The following is a 20,689-nucleotide window of genomic DNA, read 5'->3' as shown; positions in this document are numbered from 1 at the left end:
CCATTATATCTTGGTCTAAGAAAATGGACACTGAACATTTTGTAGCATATTACTTTCCTGCAAGTAGTCCTTTTGTAATGTTATTTAGAACCTTTTTGTTGTTTTTGTAACTCTGAGATAGTGGGGAAAAACTTTCAGTTGATACAACTTTTGATGCCTTAACAATCTTTTGTAGCTAAGATCCAACTATTAGACAATATTCCCAACCTACAACCTCATGTTCTGAAGAGCTTGATTTTGTTTTAATTATACTGTTTATCAAAGGTTAAACCTTTATTTTAAAGTTGAAACATTGACCTTTCAGATGATACAAATAAATCGGATTTTATAAATTCTTAATTAACTTAAGCAAATTTATAACCTCAATCTTTTGAATTACTTTTTTATTACATGATTGAAATATTAAGAAATTATAATTGAAAATCGCTTAATTTTATGTTTAAACTTAAATTTTGTTTATGCATACCTCTCAGAAATATAAACGGAAAACATTTACAATTTTGTAAGAAAATACTCGAATTATTTTAGAGATTTGCATACAAAATTTTTAAAAATTGTTTTCTGTTTTAATTGCTGAATACGTGCTTATGTATAAGAAAAATCAAATTAAAAAATTACACGAAATAAAATTACCTGTTCAACAGCTACATTTACTTCTAAATGTAATTTTGAAATTTTGCTTAAATGTATGTAAATTGTAAATGGGAAAGAAAAGTATTTAACGCCAACACAATCTTAACGTAAATGTAATTTAATTCCAGTGGAATTATTCTGTGAAGGAATATGATATTTCTAAAAAGGGAAAATAAAAGCAATTAAAACCTGTAAAAAAGATGTATTTTTTTCTAATTTACCTTAACAAATCTTTTGAAATTTGGTACAGTATCATTTAAATTTTCTGTTGTATCATTTGAGCGATTTTTAAATTTATAATGAGACTTATCGGAATTTTTCATGGAATTATTTAGAGAGACATGTTGTATTTCAATGGCATCCTTTAGAGACTCTAACCATTTGCGATGATCTTCAGTTATAGTGATTTCTGCACCTACTTCTGTTTTTATTTCAGATTCAGTTTTAATAATGTTATCCTTTTCATTTTCGTTGTCATTTTCACTTTTTATTAAAGCTGTATTTTCCTTTTTAATATTAATTTTACCCAAAGAGCTAGATATCCATTCTATAGCCGATATTTTACGTGGTAAAACTTTAGGTTTAGGCATTTGTATGGAGGGTTTTTTAGTAACAACAATAAATTGTTGTGTAGGCTCCATATCATTGCTGTCTTCATCCACTTCAATAGTGCGTATGGGTTTTGCCGCTGTAGGGGCTTCCTTCTCCTTAAAGCTAAACAAATCATCATCTTCTCCTTCTTCGTTATTTTCTTTGCGAGCTTTTTTCTTTTGGGTATCACCAAAACTGAAGAGGTCATCATCATTGCCCTCATCATCATCGTTTAGAACTTGTATCAAAGGTCTTTTACGTGTTTCCTTACTGGTAGAAGGCTGATCAACAGTTTGATCCAGCGTAGATTGTGTTTTAATTTTGTTTTGAGTTTTCTGTAAAAATACATTAATGGTTGAGGTTTTATTTAGATTTTCCTGCACAGGATCAGTATCCGTAGCTCTAGCTTCAATAGTTTCATCATCAACTTTTTTTGTACAGGTTTTCTTCGATTGAAATTGAAAGAGATCGTCATCATCACTTTCATTTAAATCAACACTCATTACTTTACGTTTTCTTTGATTTTCCTGCGGTTTTTCACTTTCGGCCGCCACGCCAGACCCTTCTTTATTTGGGCTGGGATTTATATTATCCGTATTAACGTAAGGTGTTGAGGTTACAATATTTTCATTTGTTTCCGATATTACTAAATCCATTGATTCGGTATTTAAACTGGGAGTGCTATGTTCTTTGGTTAAATCAATTTGATTGGAATCTTTTGTGGTTTCACTGGCAACTAACGATGCTGCCGTATTGGGCATTTTATATGAAGGATTACAATATGTTTTTAAAGAACAGCGCAATATTGCAAATCCAATTTCATATTCTGGTATAATACGTTTGGAGTTTGATTCTAAAAAGTCTTTAAAATCGAAAAACAAAAACAAAAGATAAATATTGAGAAAAAATGGATCTATTTATAAAATTCCTATCAAGATGTGTTTTTAAATACAACTTTTTACTTATAAACAAACTTTTTCAGTAAAAAGTCAAAGCTTTTTAATTTATTTTAATTATTATCTTTCTATAGAAAGAATTTTTTTCAAAAAAGTCATGAAAATTTTCGTAAAATAAATTTAAATTTACCTGCTATAGTGCTTATGGTTTGAGAACTTTGTGTCTGAGTGGATGGTGTATATTCCACTACCACTACCTTGTCTTTAATGAGGAATGCTTTCTGAACACCAGAGTTAAGATCTTTACAGGCACCACCAGCGGCTCTAACAATCGGACTATAAGTATCATAATGTTTACGATTTAAGAAGACAAAAGTATAACCCTTAAATAGCGATTTCCTCTTAATATTGCAATTCAAATTAATTTCATCATCTTCGAAATCCGGTTTATAGAGTTCCGGTTTTGGAAGATGAACTTTAACACCATTGGCTGCATTAAGTAAATCTTTCCAGTAGGCGAGCGTAACAACCGGTTTTTGTTCGACAAGTGCATGCAATAGTTTCATGGTTATACAGGTATCCGTCATGGTCAAGTGCGTACACTCCGTGGACCATTCATCTAGAATTGTACCACCTAATGCCGAAATATACCTATGCAGCTGAAGACTATCGTCTCGATTAAGTGAGGAGGTGGCAGTTTTTATAATCATAAATTGGACTTTCCATATATTTTGTAAACGACCAAAACGTACCAAGTCATTATTTTTCACGGGTATTTTACGTCCTTTTGCCACGGCTGTATTAGTTTCTATATCTTTATTTAGAAAGGTACCATATTTAGAACCAAGATCTTCTAATTCCAATTTATATTGGTCAACTGCTGTCTCGACCAAATGAAATGCAGCATGTGCACGACTGACACATATATCATCTTGCAGTTCAACGTCTGCTCCCAAGCGTCCTACAGAGTATTTCAATTTTTCCGGCAAAAAACATACCGACTGATCTGTTTGATATGCCACGGAATAAAAATAAAATAGAAAAGTTCAGATACGTTTAGAGTTTTTCTTTTTCACTACTTACCGCTTGTTGCATGAGTAATATACCACATATTTTTAAATCAAAATATCCTTTGTTAATAGAATAGAAAAACAAATTGTTGCAAATTTATGTTGTTTTTTTGTGATTTTGTTGTTGGAAATACAAAATTTTGCTAAAATACAAACAATTGTTGTGTGTGTATCAATTACAACAACTCAAAAGTATAAAATTCAAGGGGTATTTTCAAAGGTAACAGCAAAAATAAATGCTTACAACTTATATTATTTATTTTATATGGAATTTGACATTTCATTATTCATACAAATAGTTTTTATCTATGTAATTTGACATTTCACACTTGAAGAAAATACAAAACCTTATATCAATACATCGTTATAAAAGTCAATGGCGGCAATGCTGCCACATTTAATAAGAGCTATCTGCATTGATTAAAATCACCCAATTGCACAATTCTATTTTTATAACAACAGCTTTAATACAACATGATAACGGTGCTTTTAAAAATTTATATTTTTATTACATTTTCTAAATTGTCTACATAATTTATTTTTTATAACAAAATTTCTAATATTCTACATTTCTTTGTAAAATAAAGAAAATATGGCAACATCAATGAAATCGCTAGAAATCTCAAATTATATTTAAAATCACTTGTTTTGTTATCACAATATGCAATATTAACAACACTGCTGAAAAGCAAAGTGTTTTCTTTTTTCGCCGAGTTGTGTGTTTTTACTGAAGTTTTGTGGAATTTTTGTGTAAAAATTGTGAAAAATTAACAATTTTCCAGGATGTCGGCTTCTATAGAAATACCTCTTCGTGATACTGATGAGGTAAGTAGTGGAAATATATAAACAATAAACTGGTTTTTGAATTATTATCGATAATAGGTTATAGAAGTGCATCCCGACCAGTTGCCAGAATGCCAAGAGGTCTTGAGCATTTTAAGACAAGAACGTTCACAATTAAATACATGGGTTAATGTGGCGGTAAGTAAACATAAAATAAATTAAATGAATTAATTACTATTTACTAAGATTGGATATATTCCTTTTGCAGTTGGCTTACTACAAGCAGAATAAAACTGATGATTTCATACGTTTGCTGGAAACCGCAAAAACTGATGGAAACAAAGACTATAGGGACTATGAAAAAGATCAAATGCGTTGTTTTGATATGTTGGCCGCCCATTATGTACAGGAAGCCAATCGTGAAAAGTCAAAGGATAAGAAAAGAGAATTATTTATGAAGGCCACAAATTTGTATACCACTGCTGACAAAATTATCATGTATGACCAGAACCACTTGTTGGGTAGAGCCTACTTTTGCCTTTTAGAGGGTGATAAAATGGAACAGGCGGATGCTCAATTTAATTTTGTCTTGAATCAATCGCCCTCTAATATTCCTTCACTTTTGGGCAAAGCCTGTATTGCTTTCAATAAAAAAGACTATCGCGGTGCTTTGGCTTTCTATAAAAAAGCTTTACGTACTAATCCCAATTGTCCTGCTAATGTTCGCATGGGTATGGGTCATTGTTTTCTGAAAATGAATAATCAGGATAAAGCGAAATTAGCTTTTCAACGTGCTTTGGAATTGGATCCCAATTGTGTGGGCGCTTTAATAGGTTTGGCTATACTAAAGCTTAATCTTCATGAACCAGAATCGAATAAAATGGGTGTTCAAATGTTATCGAAGGCTTATACTATTGATTCAACGAGTCCAATGGTCTTAAATCATTTGGCCAATCATTTCTTCTTCAAAAAGGATTACCAGAAAGTTCAACATTTAGCCTTGCACGCTTTTCACAACACCGAAAACGAAGCTATGCGTGCTGAAAGTTGTTATCAATTGGCTAGAAGTTTTCATGCTCAATGCGATTACGATCAAGCTTTTCAGTACTATTATCAATCAACCCAAATAGCTCCAGCTAATTTTGTGCTGCCTCATTATGGGTTGGGCCAGATGTACATATATAGAGGAGATACTGAAAATGTAAGTAATAATTATTAAGTATAGCTTTATTAGGTGTATAAAATCTCTTGCACAATCTGTATATCTAATGCTGACACAACACTCAAAGCTTCGTTAGAGAGAGTAGATAAACTTTCCAGGGGAAAGCCAATGAAAAGGGTCCTCGGTGCTGGACACCGAGGTATCTAGCATTCAAATAACTGCGGTTTGCATTCTTAATAGCTCACAGATGGCAACCATTATGAAAGCTAAATCTAAATATAAGAATCTTACATTTTTCTTATGGGTTTTAAAATTAAAGTTTTTGTAATAAATCACTTTTTTCCAATTATATAGGCCGCCCAATGTTTTGAAAAAGTATTAAAAATCCAGCCAGGCAACTATGAAACCATGAAAATTCTTGGATCTCTCTATGCCAATTCAAATTCGCAAACAAAACGTGACATGGCTAAGGCACATTTGAAAAAAGTCACCGAACAATTTCCAGACGATGTTGAAGCCTGGATTGAATTGGCACAAATTCTAGAACAAAATGATTTACAAGCCTCACTCAGTGCCTACGCCACAGCTTCGAATATATTAACGGAAAAAGTTAAAGTTGAAATACCAGCAGAAATCCTTAATAATGTTTCGGCTTTACAATACCGCATGGGAAATTTGAAAGTTGCAAAAGAACGTTTAATGGAGGCATTGGAACGGGCAAAATCCGAAGCACCAAATGATACACAATATTATGATTCGATATCGGTGACCATGACATATAATTTGGCACGTTTAAATGAGGCCATGAGCTGTTTTGATGTGGCCGATAAATTGTATAAAGATATTTTAAAGAAACATCCCAACTATATTGATTGTTATTTGCGCTTGGGTTGTATGGCAAGAGATAAAGGTTTAATTTTTGTGGCATCCGATTTCTTTAAGGATGCTTTGAATATAAACAATGATAATCCAGATGCCAGGTAAGGAGTTTTATAAGTATTTTATATTTTTAATTATAATTAATCTTTTTATTTACAGATCTCTATTGGGTAATTTGCATTTGGCCAAAATGCAGTTTGCTTTAGGTCAGAAAAATTTCGAAACTATTTTAAAGAATCCAGCAACATCACAGGATGCTTATTCTCTTATTGCTTTGGGTAATTTTTCATTGCAAACACTACATCAGCCCATTAAGGATAAAGAAAAGGAAAGAAAACATCAAGACAAGGCCTTGACCATCTATAAACAAGTTTTACGCAATGATCCACGCAACATTTGGGCCACTAACGGTATAGGAGCTGTTTTGGCCCATAAAGGTTGTGTCATCGAAGCTCGTGACATATTCGCTCAAGTACGTGAAGCCACGGCCGATTTCAGTGATGTCTGGTTAAATATTGCCCACATATATGTGGAACAAAAGCAATATATCAGTGCCATACAAATGTACGAAAATTGTATGAAAAAATTCTATAAACATCATAATGTTGAGGTGATGCAATATTTAGCTCGGGCTTATCTAAGAGCCAATCGTCTTAAAGAGGCCAAAATGGTGTTACTTAAAGCTAGAAGAGTAGCTCCACAAGACACGGTATGTTTGCAATTTAATTAACAAATATTTGTTTATAATCTAAAGCTATTTCCAGGTTTTATTATTCAATATTGCTGTCGTTTTGCAACGTTTGGCCATGGCTATATTGAAAGATGAAAAATCCACTTTGGAAATTGTATTGCAAGCTGTACATGAATTGGAATTGGCACAAAAGTGAGAGATTGTTAATTTTTGTTATGGCATCTTATTAATTTTTGCATTTAATTACAGATATTTCCAATATCTATCGGTTCATGGCGATAAAACTCGTTTCAATATTGAGGTGGCCGGTTTGGAGGCCAATCAATGTCAAGATTTGTTATCACAAGCTCAGTATCATGTCTCTAGAGCACGTCGCATTGACGAAGAGGAGAAAACTCTTAAACGCAAACAGGAAGAGGAACGTTTGGCCTTTAAAATGCGCCAGGAAGAAGAACGTAAACGTCGCGAAGATATGCTTAAATCATCACGTGAACAAATGTTGGCCAAACGTCAAGAGTATGTTGAAAAGACCAAGAATTTAATTATGACTCTCGAAGTTCCACAGGAAAAAGAACGCAAAAAGGGTAAATTTCTCTATAGATAATTTTATTAGTTAAACTTCATATTTATATTCTAACTTGGTTTCACTTTTAGGAGGAGGCAGACCACGCAAGGATGATATTGTTACTGATTCAGATGGCAGTGACGCTCCTAGAGAGGGTGTTGAACGTCCACCCAAACAAAAGAAGAAAGGTGGTGGTGGTGCTCGTAAACGCAAGGCTGTTAATTATGATAGTGACAGTGATGGCGGTGGCGGTGAAGGACGCAAAGAAAAGAAACAAAAGAAGAAGACAAAACTTAGCAAAAAGGTGGAGGAAAAACTTTCCGCCAAACAGCGTATGAAGATCGTTTCTAAAGCCACAATATCCACCAGTGAATCGGATAGTGATGGCGGCGGCAGTGGTGCACCCAAACGTAAACGCAGTATCAGCCGTTCCGGTAGTGGCAGCGGCAGTGGTAGCGGTAGTGCTTCAGATGCCAGTGCTGGCAGTATTAAACGTTCACGCAAACGCATAGTCTCCGGCAGTGATTCGGATCGTTCAAAATCCCGATCAGTTTCAAGATCTCGATCACGTTCTCGCTCTGGGACACGCTCGAAATCAGGTAGCCGTTCACGCAGTCGTTCCAGATCAAAATCCGGCAGTCGTTCACGTTCTCGTTCGGTTAGCCGCTCTAAATCCCGTTCAAAATCTGGTTCCAGGTCACGTTCAAACTCAAAGTCCGGTTCGGATCGTAGTCGTTCAGCTACACCCGAAAGTAATTAGATTTATGCGTTTAAATATTGAAATATGTATGTAGAGTTTTATTTTTTTTTAATCTCCTAACTTAATACACACTACTTTATATTTTAAATAAATGTTTTTTGTTTGAATACAAAAAAAGTTTATTTTAAAAATGCATTTTTAATAATAAACTTTTAAAGCTTAAAAGAGATGATGGTCTTAAGTTCGAATTCTAAAAATACAAATTATAGAACAGAAATGACAAATTATTCTGGAACGTTCCCACGACAATCGTTTCTTCGCACCGGAACGACTCGGAGTTCAACGAACAACGACCAAGGATTATCAACCCAGCCACACTGACTTAATACGTGTCGCAGCTACAACAATAACATCATTCTGGGATAGCTCGCGTAATTACATCTTGCTCTTCTAAAAACTTATAAAAAACACACAGTTTTTGTCGAAGTAAAGAAGATTTATAACAATCCAAATCCAAAGTTTTAAAAATATTTCGAAAGTACGTTCGAATATTCGAACATAATTATACCCTACACCAATTTAGTGGACAGGATATATTGGGTTTGTTCTGATGCTTGTAACGCACAATAATATTGGTCCTATACCCACCTTAAAGTATACCAATCGGCTCATTTTCTGAGTCCATTTACTTTGAAGACAATTCAATGAAATTTAGCACGGTACTATAGAAGAGTACCGTAGCCTACTGAAAATGGTTAACATTGGTTCATTATTTCAACTAGCAGCACCCGCCGAATAAGGCTTTTAAGTTCATAATTATGTTAAATATACTCGTCTCTCTACAAAAAGCTGTAAAACCAAGTTCTGTACTTTCTAGACTTTATGACCCTCACGAATTCTATAATTATAGGGCCTCATATGACCCTAGCCCTTATGAAAAGCCTACATCAAAATGTCACTTAAATGACCACAATTTTATTCAACAATTAACGGCTTAAGTATATCTGAGGCAAGGTACAATTCAACTTAAATGTTTATTATGACAACTAAATCACATTTTATTTTTGTAAAAGGTGTAGGGTATTATATGATCGGCCTCGTTCGACAGTAATTTCTTGCGTACCCAGCAAAAAATAATTGATGTCATACTTCTAAAAATGCGATTATATATATTTCGCTTTTATAAACCGAATATTTTTCCTTACATATGAAAACCCAGTTAAAAGTGACGAAAGAGATGTAGAAAAGTCACTACAAATAACATATTCGATGTACACTGAATCAACTAAGTTTTTTGCCTACCTTTTTTAAGAGAATTTTGTTTTTTGTTCATAAATAAAATTCGAAAAAACAGATAAAAAGTAAATATATGTTTTCCAATTAAAAATAGAGATTGTGTAAAATGGAAAAAATTAGAAAAAATATTAAAATACAAATTTTGGTGCATTTGTTGTTGCATTTTATTGTATCCAAGGAAAACTATTGGACTCCTGATTTATCTTTTTCAAAATCTTTTTACGAACTAGGTGGAACACTATGTTTAAATTTAGACCTCTAAACAGACCTTAGGTTGCTTGGAACTAATGTAAAGAGAACTGTCGTGTAATACAGGAAAAATACCTAATTTAGATATTTTAAAATAGAGGTGGTTATCATACCGTAACGTCAACAAAAGCAATATTTTTTACCTAATACATACACTTATATATATTTAGAACTCAAATCAAGAATAACTATCCAGATCCAAAGAATTTAAAATATGAGGTTGAAAATCAAGATTTTAGCATTTATTAGTTCTATAGTGGTATATGGTGTTGTCGCCATACTTAAGAGTGGCTAGGATGGTAGTTAGTGTTAGATTTATTCAATAAGAATCAATATTATACAATTCTAAATAAAATTTACACAATATTCCCCAAATAGATGGAGTTTCCGTAATGTAGTTTTTGTTTATCAATACAAAATGACCAAAAACCCGAATTTTTTTTGTTATAATATATAGATTTATACCTCACAAAACTTTTTTCTAGGTCCAAATCCATTGATTATCTAATATATAATGTATCTAATTCAAAATTACTTATTATTTTCGAAATTTAATGAAAGAAACGATAGATTTCATGTTAAGTCAAATATTGATAAATTCTGATAGGTATATAAGATAATAAATCGGTTAGGAAATGTCCAAATTTAGTCGTTCCACTACTAAAATAACTATAAAATATTATTCTTATATATAGAAATAATAAAAAATATTAAATTTTATAAAATAATGCAGCAATATTAAAAAAATGAACAAAAAACCTAAAAAAGCAAAATACTTTATTGACCCAAAAAATTAACAATACGTTCACATTTTATCAAAAAACTCGTTAATTAATATAACGATTTTACTTTTATCATAGAAAATTAAAATATAAGATATTCTTTAAAAAATACAACAAACAAATTGATTTATTTTGCTAAAAATAATTGTTCAGATTAAGTTTTTGCTTAAAATTTATAAAATTTTACATAGGCAAATTACTTAATTGAAACTAACATAAGCATGTCATTGAACGAATTCGGTTTATTTTTGACATCCAAATATCGGAATTTTATTGCATCTATGAATAAGATCAGATATAGGTTATAGTTTTCAAAAATGAACAACATCCAATGACACGCTAATGTAAAATTCTTAGGTTGTTCACCAAAATTGGAAGTACTTCAAGTAGTATGTTATTTGTGGTGAAAATTCTACTTCTTTTTCCTCACTTTTTTTGCTGGTTATATGTATGTATAAATGTCAAATTTCAGCTTTTTTGTACTACAAGAACTAATTCAACATTAAAAAGTATTTTATCAAATTCGACGAATTTCGTATAGCACGACGAATTAGTCGACAACAACATTTTTCTTAACCCTGGTTAACCTTCCAATATTTGAATAAAACTCTTTTATATTGAAACGTTCGTATTGTTATTCCAGGCAATTCCAATAGAAATATGTTTTTAGTTTAACCCAGTAAATAAAAATATTAGATTGTGTCAAGTGACTTGCGTACTTTGAAATTATACCTGAAAATAAAAGGGTTTGCAGTTATTTGCCAAAAATGAGTTAAGAAGATTTCAGTAGGTTAATGGAAATAGATCATAATATGTTATAATTATTGGAAATTGTACACAAAAGGACATTTATCTTATAATTATGAAGTGCGATTGTCTGGCTCACTCCAGCCAATCTTAATCTTAAACGGTTCTGTGTCTAAATGGATATGATACATGTTCGGAATTCCGTTTTTTTAAAAATAATTTCATTTTATCCCCTTAACTCTGGGTAAACATAATTAAAAGTCTACTGAGTACCCTAACCGCGAATCTACTTAGACATATTTACTATATACATAGATAATGCCGAAAAACTTTTAAGGGAAATAATCCTTAAGCTAGATCAACCGAGAAAGCTGAATATTAAAGGAAATCCTGGCAAAATTCTTTGTAAATAAATAGCCAGATTTAAGTTTATCACAAAAAATCTGAATAAAATTGTTTATCTGAATTTTTATTTTTTAATTGAAAAATATATACATAGGTACATATACCTGGAATACAGCTTCTACATACATACGTACATGTCCTTTTTTACAGCCATATTGTTAACTGGGTTAATGACTCATGTCTTTAAACTGCAATATGCAAGCTGGCAAAAACTAAATACAGGTCGTGTATACTATAGATACGGATAGACAAAAATTTCCCTATATAACACACAAATATTACAAAATATACTCATTAGTCTTTTGACTTCAAACAACATAACAAGTGTAACGAAAATAACTCAAAAATATTGCGTGTATTCTTCAAAGAAAGGGAGTTTTTAGACCAACAAATACATACACACTTGACAAAGCAGAAAATTTTTAATTTGTGCTAAAGAAAAACTTTAAATCAGCAAAAAAATGGCCAATTTACCATTTGTATTGAATTTTGATCCACATCCATTCTATAATCCAGACATATTTCCAAATAATGTCTATCGTCGTTTGCATACGAGACATCAGCATCCCATTGATATGCATACTATGGGTTTGATTTCAGCACTGGCTCCACACATCCGTCATTTGGAGTCGAATGGCAAGACCAAGGATGAAATGGCTCATGTACCCATAAAGGGTGCTACTAAAGATAAAGATCATGATTTTGCCATACACATTGATGTGGGACTATTTCAGCCAGAGGAATTAAATGTTAAAATTGTCAATGACCATGTTATTATCGAGGGTAAGCACGAGGAACGTGAGGCTGATGATATTGGTTTTGTTTCACGTCATTTTGTGCGTCGTTATGAACTTCCCAAGGGTCACAATCCGGATGCTATAGTCTGTAAATTGTCCTCGGATGGAGTATTGAGCGTATTGTTGCCCAAATCCAGCGAAGAACCAAAAGAACGTATTATACCCATTCAGCAGACGGGACCAAATGATTTGTTTCTAAAGAATAAGACGGAAAATGGTGAAAAGGATAAAATTAAAAATGGTGAAGAAAATAAGTAAATAGTAGTTAAAGTTTGCTTATACAAAAAAATGTACTCAAAAAATCAATTAAAATATTCGCAATTACATTTAGCATGGTGTTTACACACACACACACACATATATATACATACGTACATACATACATATGTATGTTTGATTTTCAAAGAATAATTGAGACACCGTTCATTAAAACCCCACACCCTCGTTAAACGTAATAACAGTAAGAAAAGGATATAGAATAATTTAAAACCAACAGAATTCTAAGAAGAGGAAATGACATAATTTATGCCAAATTGTTCAAACGAATTTTTAAAGACACCCACAATTTTCACCTTTTAGTAATATAATAAGGAAATTAGATACTTTTTTTAAAAGCTAAAGAAATAATGTGAAAAAAACGGACATAAAAATATATAAAAAAGTTAGCAACATTCATATACAAATATATTTCTTCCAACTAAAAGTATGCTATATAATAAGTAAATTTAATTTAAACTAGAATATTGCATACAAAATTTTGACTTCCTCCTAAAAGTATACTATTTCCAAATCAATAACTACTTTTCAGCACTTATATAAATGTAATTGCGTTAAACTAACAACATGAAAACTTTTATTTAAAAAAAAATAATAAATACTTGTCGGTATTGCAAAAAAATATGTGCAATTCATTTTTTTCTTAATTCAAAACGTAACTTAAGACTCAATTTTATAAATGTAATATCAATGTTTATTTACTAATAAAACTAAAGACTCAATTTTATAGATGTAACATTTATAAAAAAATTGCTGCCAATACAATTATTGGTTATTTGATCCATTATAATCTATTTGTGAATTATAAAAATGAATTCAATTTAATATTTTACAAATTCATAAAGATTTTAATTACATTCTTTATATAAATACATTTATAATTATGAATATTATAAAGGAATAAATACATAAATATGATCGCTAAATAAATTAATTTTTTTGAATTTAATTATACCCTACACTACTTTAGTGGGGAGGGTATATTGGGTTTGTGCTGATGTTTGTAACATACAGAAATATTCGTCCTAAACCCACCCTAAAGTATGCCAATCGGCTTAGAATTTTTGAGTCGATTAAGCTATGCCCGTCCGTTGTTGTTGTTGTAGCAGCGACACGTGTAAATTCGGTGTGGCTGGGTTGACAATCCTTGGTCGTTGTTCGTTGAACTCCGAGTCGTTCCGGTGCGAAGAACCGATTGTCGTGGGAACGATGTCCGTCCGTCTGGCTGGCTGTCCATGTAAACCTTGTGCGCAAGGTACAGGTCGCAATTTTCAAAATAATTGGATGAAATTTGGCACACACGCTTCTCTTGGCCCAAGGACGAAGCCTATTGAAAATGGTTAAAATCGGTCCATTATTTCGACTAGCCCCCATACAACTGTACCCCCCAAATAGGGCCTTTTGGCTTATAATTAATTTAAATGATCTATTATGTCAACAAAAGTCGACAAAACTTAGTTTTATAGAACTTTAAATGACACTACCGATTTTTGCAATGATCATGCTTCATTTGACCCTATCCCCCATACAAACTCCCCTTCAGAAAATGACTTAAAGGTCAAAATTCACTTACAAACACTAATAACACTTTTAAATTCTACATAAATAATATTGAAGAAGATTTAACTCCCCCTACCAACATTTTTAAGGATAGGGCCATATTTTGCCCTACTCTCCTTTGAGCCCTCTTAAAAAATCTCTTTTTTACCAAAAAAGTAAAAATATTCCGAAATAAAGTTAAAAAACAAACCAAATGCTTTATTTTTTGAAATAATCCCCATTTTTAGGGTATCATATGGTCGGCTACGTCCGACTATACATTCATACTTGTTTTAATTTTGGGAATTTGTAAATGTAAAATTTTAAATGATCTTTACTTACGATCGACCACAATATAGTCCAGAGTATCGTCCTGAATAGGTTACAGTCCAGACTATAGAATACACTAGAATAGAATACAATACATATAATATAGTCTAGTCTGGTTTATTCCTTACTATAGAATAGAATAGTCTATACTAGAGAACAGACTATGAAGAGACTATATATTGAATATAAATGGAATTGAGTAATTGGGTTAAATACCATACTAAAGAATATTATAGTCCAGACTATAAAATGCGACTATAGTCCAAAGAAACCAAAGACACGTGAGGTTATCGACATTAGAACCTATAATGTTCGTCTATATTAGTTTAGTTTAAAAGGGTTGTATACCCAAGGTAATTCATCCATTCGGAGACCCAAAGGGTCCATTGTGATTCCCTTTAAAGAAGAATAAAGAACAAGAATGTTAGTGAGAAGACAGAAAAGTAAGATAGAGAGTAAAAGTGCGAAAAGTAAGAATTTCCCCCCTTACAGGATTACAGAAAGAAATCCGTCACCTGAATAACCAAGATATTCCCCTGATGTCGCCTAAGTCACAAACTGCTACATCTAGCCATTTCAGTCAGAGGCGCTGTACTCTGGGACAGGTGCATAAGATATGCCCTATTGTTTCCAGTTCCTCTTCGTCCATACACAACCTACAAAATTCCCGCGTGTTACTGACCCAGTTACCCTTAAAGGCCAACAAAGTAACCTTTCGTCTATATTGTTTATAGTTTAAGGTTTGTCGAGACTATATATAGTCTATAGTTGATTTATATTCAGTATTATAGTCCAGTTTGCAATATGGACATAGTAATGTTTATATTCTGGGCTATAGACTGACATTGTCAATAACGAAACATCAAAACTTTAAACATCAGTGAACTTCACTTAATATCTTTAACTAGTAACTAAATCAAAACTATTGCTTTATTTGATCAAATACAAGAAATTGAAGTATGCTTAAGTATTTTGCATTTGTAAAAATTCTCGTTTTTTTCGCTCACGATCTTCCATTTTTTTACGTTGTAACTCTAACATTTTAGCGCGCATATTTTGCAATTCCTCCTTGGTATTACCGTTTTTAGGTGGAAAAACATCAGTTTTAGACAGCGGTTGTGTATTAAGACTTGTTGATTGCGGTTTGGGTAATAACTTTATATATTTTATAGGAGATTTTTCAACTGGCATAACTTTATCTACAGGCCTTTTTGTCATTAACACTTGGTTTAACTCGGTGGTAGTGGTATTATTCTCATGGGGTCTATCCATTGGTACTGTGTTATGTTCCTTATCTAATAAATCCGTATTATTAGAGATTTTACTTGGACTTCCCTGTTGTGTCATTTTTGTAAGAACTTGCAGTAATTCCTTGTGACGTCTTTCACGATTTTGCTCCCGTATTTCATTGATTTCCAATAATGTATTTCTTATGGTTTCGCCCAGTGCATACAAGGCGCTGGAGGTTGTTGTCGATTGTCGTTGATGTTGAATATGATTTTCCATTATATTACAAATATCCGTGCCATCGGCAATATTATCATCATCTTCACTGGTAACAATTTCCTGAGCCACAGCAGCCAATACCCTTTTACGTTTTGCTGCAGAGGGATGTTCTTCGGAATTTGACATTCTGTGATTGGTCATACTATGTCGTGAGGTCCTTGAAACAGTTTGATAATATTAATTATAATCCATGTATCTATATATAAATGTTGCGTTGTTTAAAAATAAAATGTACCCAATTGTGTTTTTATACTTTTGTTTATTTACTTTTTTTATTGTAATTTTGACATGACATTTGTATTAACCCTTATGTCATAAACAGGGACATTAAATCGCATATGTGAAACTTAATTAACACAAAGTCGATAACTCGACTATCGTCTATGAAAAAAGTCGAAAAAAGTCAAAAAGTCGGAAAAAATCAAAAAAATTCAAAAAATTGCAACAAATAGAAAAAATATAAATAATTTTTTTTTTCATTTAATTAAATGTCGATTTTTCGACTTTTTTCATTTAATTAAAAGTCGATTTTTCGACTTTTAATATTTTATAAATAGTCGACTTTTCTACTTTTGTCAACTTTTTGACTTTTTCCGAGTTTTCGACTTTTTTCAACTTTTTCCGACTTTTTCCGACTATTTTCCGACTTTACGACATTTTTAGACTTTCGACTATATTCGACTGTTTTCAACTTTTTCCGACTTTTTTCGACTTTTTCCGACTTTTTTCGACTTTTTCCGACTTTTTGACTTTTTTCGACTCTTTCCGACTTTTATTTACAAAGTCGACTTTCGACTTTTTTCATAGACGATAGTCGAGTTATCGACTTTTTTGAAACAAAATTGTCGACTTCGACTTTTTTCGACAAAAAGTCGATTGTTCGATTATTCGAAAGTAGATTTATAGAACCCTAATTCTAATATACGTTTCTATAGAAAGTATACATTTCACAAATTAAATGTTTTATTTTAACCCTCAGTATGTACATAAAACAATTTAGTTTTTTAATTTTTCACTAGGAATGTGTTTTTAAAAGTTCCATATACATAGGTGAAGAAAAAAAATCGTCCTTTGTTCGATCGTTCCCTTTTAAAATCATTTCATTAAGCAATGATTTTTGTATGAAGTTGTGACTCTAGAAGTAATTTTATAATAGTTTTTTTATATATCCAAAGTTCGATTTTCTAACCATAGTTTTATTAACCCTTTGACGGACACTATTTCTATTCCACATTTTATAGAACGTAAAAAATAAAAATTTTAATGATTTTATATACAAAATAGAGCAAATACCAATATTTTATTAGTTTATTTTCGAAAAAAATTGAGTCAAAAATTTGCAATGGAATTTTAGATATATTTGCCATAAATCTAAATCAATATGACTATATTTTATTTTTATGTTGGATTAACGCCTTTCTGTGTCAATGTGTTATCTTCATAGGTTTCCAAAACATCAGCCAAATGTTCGTTATCTCTGGGTTTTTTGAATTGCCGCTTTTTATTAGCCACCTTTTTACGTTTGGGAACAGGTTTCTTGGGACCATGATCTTGCATAGAACGTATACCTTGTTTTTCCAAATACTCATCAATTTTGGCATCATCCATAGCATCAACTGTGGCGGAGCGCCAAAGCTTTTGGAATTCTTCATCAACCTTTAAAACAAAACTTTATTTTATTTGTTTAGAAAAATTTTTTTGCTAAACTTACGGCAAAATTAGCTGTACGGTCATTGTAAAATAAAATCTTCTTTTTATCTATAGGTCTAACAATAAAAATAATTTCTGAAGCACGATTCTTTAAAACCTTTTCGCAGTGGGGCAGAGACTCTTGCACATCTTCCATTAGAATACCGCCTAAACCTTTAAGATCGTGTTGCTTTAGTAAACGCAGCAAACTTTTACCATCTTTTATTTTGTAAACGGGTTTAAAGCTGAAACGCATACCATCCGGAGTAGCCTCAATTTTGGGATTATTCATTAGAGCCTCGCTGCCCAACCACTAGTTGAAAAAAATTATATATTTAATTCTTTGTATTATTTTTCAAACAAACTTACATTTTTAACCGATTGTCCTACATCCAGTTGATTTGTTTCATCTAAAATTTCCTCTAATGTTAAGGGATGATCATCACCATCCTGATGTCTGGTACGCATATGTTTTACAATTTTAGCTAAAACACCAAATCTGTATTGAGAACTACCGGCCATGGTTTTGTATGTATTCGAGTCCAGCTTAGGGGCCGTAGGTGGACGCATTTTCTTTTTGGCATCATCTTTTGGAGGAGCTGTTACAGTTTCTACCTTGGGCTTTTTCTCCACACTTTTAATACGAATTATTGCATTAGGATTTTAAACTTGTCTTGCCAAGAAGTAAATACTTACGTGGGAGTGGCCATGGCCCTTCTTTTGAACGCTTCGCGTTCTCTTAGCAAGGCTGGATCCATTATTTGTTTCTTTATTAATTATTTATTGCTAAAAACTAAAATAAAATCACTTTTTTGTAAATTTACTGAAGACTCAGCCCTTTGAACAAAAAAACTAAACAATCATATGGAATTGTTTTGACATTGTTTTTAGAGAAACAAAATGAAAATGAATCACTTTTAGAGTTACCAAGTGTAACTTTATTAAAATTAACCCTCAAAATATAGTTGTACCAAGTAGAACAATAGAATACGAAAATGTGTCAATAGATAAAAGCAGATTTCAGACATATATACATGGGTATATTTAAAAAACGAATAGATATATGAAAAACTTTAAATTTCTATCGGTTTAATACAAAATAGGAAATCAAAGAGCTAATGTACTTTAATTGAAGTTGTAGATTATTTTACGTATCTAACTCCTTTTGCAATTCTTGTTAAAAACAATTGTGTATTTGATTTTCGCTAGACAATTTGACGTCATTTAGAGATAATATAATATAGGAACACTTAGGTTAGGTTTTCACAGGTAGCCAATTTCGGCTTTACTTGGGTCCATATTGATCCCTTTGTAAATACCTGTAAGAAAAAGAGAAGGAGAGATAGGGAAGAGTGGAGGAGCAGAGACCACAGGGTATACAGAGACGTCACGAGCAAAAAGCTGTTTCCCTCTCTTTCGCACAAAACGAATTCAATGATTTTTTTAGCTGTATTTTATATACCTCTTCTCACCAAACAATTTCAAAATCAAGCAAAAGCTGATTTTAGACAAATGTCAAAAGTGACATCTCTGTATGCTTTGTGGCAGAGACAGTTGTAAAGAGAAGGAGATGATGAGAAACAAGCAAGCCGGGGCAGATGCCGTGGGTGAATAGGGTGAGTAATAGGATTCACACCCATAGGAACACTTACTTACAAAAAATTAAAAAAAAAAAACGATTAATTAATCGACATAATTATATATTGCGCTCTAATACAATTAAACTTTTATTATTTAAAATTTGTATTAGCACAAATTGTCTTAAATTCCATTATGACTTTTATTCAAATTTTTTCTTTTCTTTAGGTTTTTCCTTAAGTTATACACATAGAGCTTATTTTGTTAATACTACCAGGACATTGCCAATTACAATAGTGAGATTACATGATTATTAGTTTTATTGTTATTTAATTAAAAAATTCTATGCAACTTAGTAATATTGAAATAGATGCACAATTATTTAGTTTAGATAGAATTTTTGCAAAATGTTGATTGGTTATGTTATATTATTTAAAGATATAATTTCGATAGATAAAATAATTTATGCATTTTTGTTACTATTTACTCAGCCCAGACTTCCTCATCACGTCCAAATTTATAGGTAAGACTGGCAAATAATATTAGAAAATTTTGCATAAGTAAAGCCACACCTAAGCTGGAGTCTTTCTTAGCTGAAAATGAAAGTAAAATTTTAGAATTTGATCTAAATAATTTATACTTTTATATCTATATCTATATCTATCTATCTATCTATCTATCTATCTATCTATCTATCTATCTATCTATCTATCTATCTATCTATCTATCTATCTATCTATCTATCTATCTATTTATCTATCTATCTATCTATCTATCTATCTATCTATCTATCTATCTATCGATCTATCTATCTATTTATCTATCTATCTATATATCTATATATCCATATATCTATATATCTATATATCTGTATATCTATCTAGTTTCTTTAATATATTTTTAGTTAAGAACCTGTCCCGATACTTACGATTGTTGATGAAGTCATCAATCATTACCCAAACTGCAGCAATAATGGATGCAAATCCCATAACGAAACCTATTAAAAGCCAAATTTTAGCAATTCTGGCACCAGATTCCGAAGTGTTATCCTCTGATATCTATGGTAGGAAAACAAATTATTTGTTTATATTTTTTTTTTTGGACAGACCTATTTCTAAAAGCACTTACATGCGAATTCTTTACAGTATTAACCATAAAGAAACTTAGCGTACCAAAGACACCAATAAAAACTTGGCCCGTAGTTATTTGATGTTTTTCATCGACAGACATAGCATCGATTAATGTCCACCATCCTGCAAAGAACTAGAGATACAATTTTTAACATACACATTACTTTAGTTTTCAAATAGTTTTTTTACCAATAAACCCGCAATTAAAGAAGAATTTTTGTTACGGGCCGTTTCCGATGTGAACCAATATTTAATATTTTCCAATATACTCATTTTTGTAATAAATATTTAAGAAAATTGTAAAAATTTGCAAAACTTTTTTCTTTGTTGTTGACTAATGACCAAAGTCCTGCGTCGACATATATTAAAGTGTCGGCGTTTGACACTAAAAATTT

At 31.7% G+C, this 20,689-nt stretch overlaps 6 protein-coding genes across 6 annotated transcripts; 2 read left to right on the top strand and 4 right to left on the bottom strand.

Annotated features, from left to right (window-relative positions):
• Positions 1–247: 247 nt before the first annotated feature.
• LOC111686581 (nibrin) lies at positions 248–3,376 on the bottom strand. Its single transcript, XM_023448951.2, has 4 exons — positions 3,204–3,376; positions 2,311–3,126; positions 855–2,086; positions 248–792 (listed from the first exon to the last, which is right to left on the bottom strand). The coding sequence occupies exons 1-4, from the start codon at positions 3,229–3,231 to the stop codon at positions 736–738; spliced, it is 2,133 nt and encodes a 710-aa protein (XP_023304719.2). The 5' UTR covers positions 3,232–3,376; the 3' UTR covers positions 248–735.
• Positions 3,377–3,877: 501 nt separating this feature from the next.
• LOC111686592 (RNA polymerase-associated protein CTR9 homolog) lies at positions 3,878–8,152 on the top strand. The gene is made up of 8 exons (XM_023448962.2): positions 3,878–4,015; positions 4,073–4,171; positions 4,242–5,174; positions 5,490–6,115; positions 6,174–6,723; positions 6,779–6,897; positions 6,955–7,289; positions 7,360–8,152. The coding sequence occupies exons 1-8, from the start codon at positions 3,974–3,976 to the stop codon at positions 8,028–8,030; spliced, it is 3,375 nt and encodes a 1,124-aa protein (XP_023304730.1). The 5' UTR covers positions 3,878–3,973; the 3' UTR covers positions 8,031–8,152.
• A 3,333-nt stretch (positions 8,153–11,485) lies between these two features.
• LOC111686586 (heat shock protein 67B3) lies at positions 11,486–13,084 on the top strand. Its single transcript, XM_023448955.2, has one exon. The coding sequence runs from the start codon at positions 11,911–11,913 to the stop codon at positions 12,502–12,504; it is 594 nt and encodes a 197-aa protein (XP_023304723.1). The 5' UTR covers positions 11,486–11,910; the 3' UTR covers positions 12,505–13,084.
• Positions 13,085–15,286: 2,202 nt separating this feature from the next.
• Positions 15,287–16,183, bottom strand: LOC111686590. The gene has a single exon (XM_023448960.2). The coding sequence runs from the start codon at positions 16,036–16,038 to the stop codon at positions 15,355–15,357; it is 684 nt and encodes a 227-aa protein (XP_023304728.2). The 5' UTR covers positions 16,039–16,183; the 3' UTR covers positions 15,287–15,354.
• Positions 16,184–17,187: 1,004 nt separating this feature from the next.
• On the bottom strand, positions 17,188–18,445 carry LOC111686585 (general transcription factor IIE subunit 2). The gene is made up of 4 exons (XM_023448954.2): positions 18,283–18,445; positions 17,956–18,220; positions 17,609–17,899; positions 17,188–17,553 (listed from the first exon to the last, which is right to left on the bottom strand). Exons 1-4 carry the CDS (start codon positions 18,342–18,344, stop codon positions 17,296–17,298), a joined length of 876 nt encoding a protein of 291 aa, XP_023304722.1. The 5' UTR covers positions 18,345–18,445; the 3' UTR covers positions 17,188–17,295.
• An 824-nt stretch (positions 18,446–19,269) lies between these two features.
• On the bottom strand, positions 19,270–20,666 carry LOC111686588 (transmembrane protein 50B). Its single transcript, XM_023448958.2, has 4 exons — positions 20,484–20,666; positions 20,293–20,427; positions 20,093–20,222; positions 19,270–19,757 (listed from the first exon to the last, which is right to left on the bottom strand). The coding sequence occupies exons 1-4, from the start codon at positions 20,565–20,567 to the stop codon at positions 19,648–19,650; spliced, it is 459 nt and encodes a 152-aa protein (XP_023304726.2). The 5' UTR covers positions 20,568–20,666; the 3' UTR covers positions 19,270–19,647.
• Positions 20,667–20,689: the final 23 nt, after the last annotated feature.

Source organism: Lucilia cuprina, chromosome 5 (genome assembly GCF_022045245.1).
Source record: "Lucilia cuprina isolate Lc7/37 chromosome 5, ASM2204524v1, whole genome shotgun sequence".
NCBI lineage: Eukaryota > Metazoa > Arthropoda > Insecta > Diptera > Calliphoridae > Lucilia > Lucilia cuprina.
The sequence above is the reverse complement of the archived record's forward strand: the minus strand, read 5'-3'. Positions and strand labels throughout refer to the sequence as shown.

Bases quoted from the DNA above. Each gene is read 5' to 3' on its own strand.
- LOC111686581 (XM_023448951.2), bottom strand. From the start codon at position 3,231: ATGTGGTATATTACTCATGCAACAAGCG. The intron at 2,087-2,310 runs GTAAATTTAAAT...TCGATTTTAAAG, and splicing joins AACCATAAGCACTATAGCAG to ACTTTTTAGAATCAAACTCC. The intron at 793-854 runs GTAAATTAGAAA...TTCCCTTTTTAG, and splicing joins ATTTCAAAAGATTTGTTAAG to AAATATCATATTCCTTCACA.
- LOC111686592 (XM_023448962.2), top strand. From the start codon at position 3,974: ATGTCGGCTTCTATAGAAATACCTCTTCGTGATACTGATGAG. The intron at 4,016-4,072 runs GTAAGTAGTGGA...TATCGATAATAG, and splicing joins CTCTTCGTGATACTGATGAG to GTTATAGAAGTGCATCCCGA. The intron at 6,116-6,173 runs GTAAGGAGTTTT...TTTTATTTACAG, and splicing joins AATGATAATCCAGATGCCAG to ATCTCTATTGGGTAATTTGC.
- LOC111686586 (XM_023448955.2), top strand. From the start codon at position 11,911: ATGGCCAATTTACCATTTGTATTGAATTTTGATCCACATCCATTCTAT.
- LOC111686590 (XM_023448960.2), bottom strand. From the start codon at position 16,038: ATGACCAATCACAGAATGTCAAATTCCGAAGAACATCCCTCTGCAGCA.
- LOC111686585 (XM_023448954.2), bottom strand. From the start codon at position 18,344: ATGGATCCAGCCTTGCTAAGAGAACGCGAAGCGTTCAAAAGAAGGGCC. The intron at 17,900-17,955 runs GTAAGTTTGTTT...TTTTTCAACTAG, and splicing joins TAGGACAATCGGTTAAAAAT to TGGTTGGGCAGCGAGGCTCT. The intron at 17,554-17,608 runs GTAAGTTTAGCA...TTTGTTTTAAAG, and splicing joins ACCGTACAGCTAATTTTGCC to GTTGATGAAGAATTCCAAAA.
- LOC111686588 (XM_023448958.2), bottom strand. From the start codon at position 20,567: ATGAGTATATTGGAAAATATTAAATATTGGTTCACATCGGAAACGGCC. The intron at 20,223-20,292 runs GTAAGTGCTTTT...TTCCTACCATAG, and splicing joins ATACTGTAAAGAATTCGCAT to ATATCAGAGGATAACACTTC. The intron at 19,758-20,092 runs GTAAGTATCGGG...TTTCATTTTCAG, and splicing joins TGATGACTTCATCAACAATC to CTAAGAAAGACTCCAGCTTA.